At 57.5% G+C, this 5,380-nt stretch overlaps 1 protein-coding gene across 1 annotated transcript; it reads right to left on the bottom strand.

The window, feature by feature from the left end:
• Positions 1-377: 377 nt before the first annotated feature.
• On the bottom strand, positions 378-3,732 carry Sox9 (SRY-box transcription factor 9). Its single transcript, XM_059269800.1, has 3 exons — positions 2,955-3,732; positions 1,913-2,166; positions 378-1,292 (listed from the first exon to the last, which is right to left on the bottom strand). Exons 1-3 carry the CDS (start codon positions 3,383-3,385, stop codon positions 454-456), a joined length of 1,524 nt encoding a protein of 507 aa, XP_059125783.1. The 5' UTR covers positions 3,386-3,732; the 3' UTR covers positions 378-453.
• Between the last annotated feature and the right edge of the window lie 1,648 nt (positions 3,733-5,380).

Below are 5,380 nucleotides of genomic sequence, written 5' to 3'. Positions count from 1 at the left end.
ATTTAAAATAGAGAATATTCCTCACAGAGGACTTTTTTTTTCTTTAATTACGGCTAAAAAATAATTACAGAGTCCAAACAGGCAGGGAGATTCTCCAATGGTCCTCCACATTGACTCTGAAGGACCCAAGTCCTTCCTCGATGATTCAGGTGGGTCCATCTGGCCATGAGTGACCCGACTATTTGCAATAGGTTGGCATGGGCTCGGATAAAGTCCCAATGTCTCTCTCTGGAATCTCAGCACTAGTACCTTCACTTACACGTCTTTAAGAAATAGGGACAACGACAAAAAAAAAAAAAAAAAAAAAAAGTGTCCAAAGGAATTTCAATTGGTTCTTGATTTCTTCGGCTATTTCTTTCTTTCTTCTTCTTCTTCTTCTTTTCTTCTTCTTCTTCTTCTTTTTTTTTTTTTTTTAAATGATCAGCTCCCTCACCATCCCTCTTCAAAGGCTCCTCAGGGTCTGGTGAGCTGTGTGTAGACCGGTTGTTCCCAATGCTGCGGGCTGTGGGTCTGCGGGATGGAAGGGACCCCGGAGGTGTCAGCGATGGGGGTGTACATGGGGCGCTGCGCGGGGTTCATGTAAGTGAATGTGGAGTAGAGCCCCGAGCCCTGGCCCGCTGCGTGGCTGTAGTAGGAGCCGGAGTTCTGGTGGTCTGTGTAGTCGTACTGCGAGCGCGTGATGGGCGGGTAGGAGGGGCTGTAGTGTGGAAGGTTGAAGGGGCTGTAGGCGATCTGCTGCGGGGAGTGCTGCTGCTGCTCGCTGTAGTGGCTGGGGCTCAGCTGCTCCGTCTTGATGTGCGTTCTCTGCGACTGGCCTGGCTCGCTGCTCAGGGTGGTGAGCGTGTGTGCCTGCTGCTGCTGGGGTCCCTGCTGCTGCTGCGGGGGTGCCTGCGGCTGCGGAGGCGCCTGCGGGGCTTGCGGGGCCTGCGGGGGCTGCTGCGGAGGAGGGGGAGGCGCCTGCTGCTTTGACATCCACACGTGGCCAGCGGTGGCAGGGGTGGCTGCGGTGCTGCTGATGCCGTAGCTGCCAGTGTAGGTGACCTGCCCGTGTGTGGCCGGCACCCCAGGGTGGCCGTTGGGCGGCAAGTATTGGTCAAACTCATTGACGTCAAAGGTCTCGATGTTGGAGATGACGTCGCTGCTCAGCTCACCGATGTCCACGTCGCGGAAGTCGATGGGGGGCTGTCTGCCCCCCTCTGCCAGAGGGCGCCCCTCTCGCTTCAGGTCAACTTTGCCCGTTTGCACGTCGGTTTTGGGAGTGGTGGGTGGGGTCGGTGGACCCTGAGATTGTCCTGCAGGCAATAAAAGGGAAAGACAAACCGTAAAAAATCAACAAGGGCTGTGCAAAGCCCCTGGTCTTAGGAGCCCCACCCCCCCTCCGGGGAACCTCCCTGGTTGCTAAGGTGTCATTAGGACCCAAGCCCGCGCAGGAGGCGCGCTGCACCAGCGATAAGTCGCCGAATGATTAACCTGCAGGTACACACCAGACAAGCTCCTTTTATCAGGGGAGGGGTCTGAGGTCCCAAGGGTCCGGAAGACTAAATTGCTACCAGTAGAAGAGTGTGTGCTTAGGCGGTGAGGCGCAAAGAGAAAGGTGGGTAAGTTTCGTGAAGCCATTAATGTATGTTGCCTTGCAATAAAGAATCCAGCTTAGGATTCCGGGGTTGAGGTGTGTGTGTGTGTGTGTGTGTGTGTGTGTGTGTGTGTGTGCGCGCGCGCGCGCGCGCGCGCTCGCGCGCCTGCCTATTTCGGTGGGTCCTGGACAGGGAGGGAGTGCGGGGAAACAGTGTTTCTCTCCTCCAGGGAGCGCAAAGTCCCCACCCAGATCCTGGGGCGGGAAGGGGGGGCCTAAGGGTGTGCCCCGAGGGGCCCAGAGTGGCTAAGCCTAGTGGGTCACTTGCCCCTTACTCACCGGAGTGCTCGCCTGGGGAATGCACCTCGCTCATGCCGGAGGAGGAGTGCGGAGAGTCGGCTTGCAGCGCCTTGAAGATGGCGTTAGGAGAGATGTGAGTCTGTTCCGTGGCTTCCTCGGCCTCTGCTTGCCCATTCTTCACCGACTTCCTCCGCCGTGGCTGGTACTTGTAATCGGGGTGGTCTTTCTTGTGCTGCACGCGCAGCCGCTCCGCCTCCTCCACGAAGGGTCTCTTCTCGCTCTCGTTCAGCAGTCTGGGAAGAGGGGCAGAAGAAAAGGGGGGGGGGTAGGTCAGTGAAACCCCAGGAGCTGTCATGTCCCCACCCCTCCTTCGAGCACTTCCCCTCCTCCCTCCTTTCTGCTTGCCATCCTCCTCTGAGACTCAGAACTTTTCTTTCTTTCTTCTAAGTGCTTGGAGTCGACCTGAACGGTCACTCTTCGCCCCGCCCCCTCCCCTGGCCTCCTATTTTGGAAACCCTGAAGATGAAAATAGCTCCCTGCTGAGGCTGCTCTAAACGCCTTTGCTACCGGAGCGGTCCACCCCCTCCCGACACCCTGTAAAAACTTTCCGAAAACCCACTTAAATTGCAAGAAGCTCACTCTGTCGGTCCACGCCCCTACCGCTTCTTAGTAGCTTTCCCTAATTTCTGCCTGGGTCACCTCCAGCCCAGCTTTCCCATCATTCCGTCTTCCCAGGAAAGAGCGCAGCTTGGCGGGGGATAGTGGGGGGGGGCGTTAAGTTCCTCTAATTGTTCCTTTCGAAGGGACACACCCCCTCACTCACTACCCCCCTTCGTTCCTAAAAGCAATCACAGACGTGCCACACAACACCCCTCCCGCCCCCCGCCGCGCCATCGCCAAGAGCAATCTTAAGAACTTTCTCAAACTCTAAGCCAACCTCCGCTACCCGCCCCCCACCCCGCAGCCCGGCCCATCAGATCCCAGGCTGCAACTTCTGGGCTCAGGGAGGCGGGCCAGGTTCGGTGAGTGCAGCCCCCGTCCCGGTACCCACCAAGCCCACCCTAGGGTCCTGCGCGCTCACCTCCAGAGCTTGCCCAGAGTCTTGCTGAGCTCCGCGTTGTGCAGATGCGGGTACTGGTCCGCCAGCTTCCTACGTGCAGCCTGCGCCCAGACCATGAAGGCGTTCATGGGCCGCTTGACATGTGGCTTGTTCTTGCTGGAGCCGTTGACGCGCACCGGCATGGGCACCAGCGTCCAGTCGTAGCCCTTCAGCACCTGGCTGACCGCCTCGCGGATGCACACGGGGAACTTGTCTTCTTCGCTCTCTTTCTTCAGATCCGGCTCGCCCTTGGGGAACGTGTTCTCCTGGGGTCGCGTGTTCTCCGTGTCGGAGCCCGAGCCCGAAGGACAGGGCGAGCCAGCCGAGTCCTCGGACATGGTGGGGCTAGGGGCGCCGGACAGGCCCTTCTCCTGCTCGTCGGTCATCTTCATGAAGGGGTCCAGGAGATTCATACGCGAGCCCGGGGCAGGGGGCGGGTGGCTGGGAAAGGCGAGAAGCCGCGGCGGCTAGGGCTCCTCTTCCCTCGGCTGCCCGGACGCGGACGCCGAGCGAGCGGCTCCCGGGGAGGTTGGCGAGTCACCGGGCTGCGACTGTGGACACTTAGCAGAGGCGCTGGGTGGCCAGTACTCAGCTGCCCGCTCCAAACCCGGGGAAGGCGATTCGGAGAGGAGGAGAAGGAAGGGAAGAGAGAGAACAAAACCGGGGCCACTTGCACCCCGTCTCTCTTGCAAAGAAAAGTTCCTGGACTGAAACTGGTAAAAGTTGTCGCCCCACTGAAGTTTCCAGGCAGTTCCGAGCAGCGCTCTCGGCTCCTGACTCCCAGCCCAGGGTCTCTTTAATAAATACCTTAGAGACCTCTAGCCAATCACGGCTCGGCAGTCATCATGGTTGGCAAGTCACTGATTGGACCGGATTTTGGAGAAGGGGGAGGAGGATTGTGGCTCCGGGTTGGGTGACGAGACACGAGGGGAGGAGAAGGGAGGGGAGCGCAGCCGGAGGGTGGATGGTGGGGTGAGGGGACTTGGAAGGAGGGGGGGGGGAGCGCCGCGGGGCAGGCGGGGGACCTGGGACGTCCGAGTGTGTAAGTTTGCTCTCTACTCTAGGAATGTCACAGTTTTGGAACCGTCTCAGTGTGAATCGGTGTGTGTGTGTGTGTGTGTGTGTGTGTGTGTGTGCGCGCGCGCGCGTGTCTAGACTAGGACCCCCCAACACACACACACACACACACACACACACACACACACACACTCATCCCACTACTTTTCGAAGCTGTCTCCGCGGTACCCGGGGCTTCGTTGGCGTTTACAGCAGTGGAAATTGCTACAGCCGCGCCTCAATGCGGAGCTCCGGCTTCTGCGCCCGGAGCCTGCCGGCTTCCAAAAGTGCTTAGAAATGGTCTTTTGGAAGCAAATGTTTGGGTGACTCAACGCCCGCTGTTCTTCTGTAATAATCCATATAAATAGATTAACGCGCTCTGGTTCTCCAAGGCTGGTGTGGTGACTGGAGAATTCTACCGCGCTCTCGCAGTGGGAATCAATGAAAACCAAAGCTGAGCGCCAGCGAAGGCTGGCGGCGACCGGGCAGTCCCTGGTTCTCTTGGCGGGTCCCGTGGGCCACGCCGACCTTGAACTGACTAGTCCTTTCCCGGCCCCTCCAGCACTTGGACGCCCCTCGGTGTTAGGGTTATTAGAGTTTTGCTTCTTGCCTCCTGTCTGAGCCACAAACGCCAGCAGGGTCACCACGGGAGTTTGCAAAACTGCTCTGGCGTTGAGGATGAAGTTTGCAAAGGTGGCAGCGCCGGGCGGCGAGGCCGAGGAGGCCTGTGACTTGGACTGGAAAACTTCAGACAAAACGGGCCATTTGGCGGAGCCCTGCGCGGCTCTCTCGCTTGGGCCTTCCTTTACCTGGGAGGGCGAAGCGCTCGGCGTCTGGACTTTAGTGGTGTCCTTTTAGACCTGAGCACAGGTGGGCGTTCTGGGGGAGGCCACCTAGGTGTCCTTTGTACTTTAAGAGTGTTTGCAGCCAGAGCTGGTGTTTACGAGAACTTTCAGAGCAAGGTTGGGTAAGGGAGGAATTATCTTTTCTGGAACGAATAAAAATTAGCTGCTACCGGGAGACATGCCCTCGGAACCACAAACAAACTCGCAACGGTGTGAAAAGAAAAACAACAGCAACTTAATTTAAAATCCCCCCTTTCTGATTCCTGTAAAAACTTCGCTTTGAATTTATTAAATTATTGATAAACTGAATCGGCCTGTATGTATCATATCAAAGCAGCCCCCGCCCCCCCCCGCTAATTTGCCAAGTGTGGGCCCTTAGATGTAAACGAATCTTTTTGGGGGGATACTTTTGAAAAGCTAGTTTCCTCCTCATTTTCTCCAGAAGTGGGCATTTGTTATATAGGGAAAGGAACCCGTGAGGAGGTAGTCAGCTACAACCCGGTTCAG

Source organism: Peromyscus eremicus, chromosome 8a (genome assembly GCF_949786415.1).
Source record: "Peromyscus eremicus chromosome 8a, PerEre_H2_v1, whole genome shotgun sequence".
NCBI classification, from domain to species: Eukaryota; Metazoa; Chordata; class Mammalia; order Rodentia; family Cricetidae; genus Peromyscus; species Peromyscus eremicus.
Note: the sequence above shows the minus strand (reverse complement) of the source record. Positions and strands in the feature narration are given on the sequence as shown.

Coding starts and splice junctions, on each gene's coding strand:
- Sox9 (XM_059269800.1), bottom strand. CDS start 3,385: ATGAATCTCCTGGACCCCTTCATGAAGATGACCGACGAGCAGGAGAAG. Junction 2,167..2,954: donor ACTCTGGGCAAGCTCTGGAG/GTGAGCGCGCAG, acceptor CCCTCTTCCCAG/ACTGCTGAACGAGAGCGAGA. Junction 1,293..1,912: donor TTCCCCAGGCGAGCACTCCG/GTGAGTAAGGGG, acceptor TATTGCCTGCAG/GACAATCTCAGGGTCCACCG.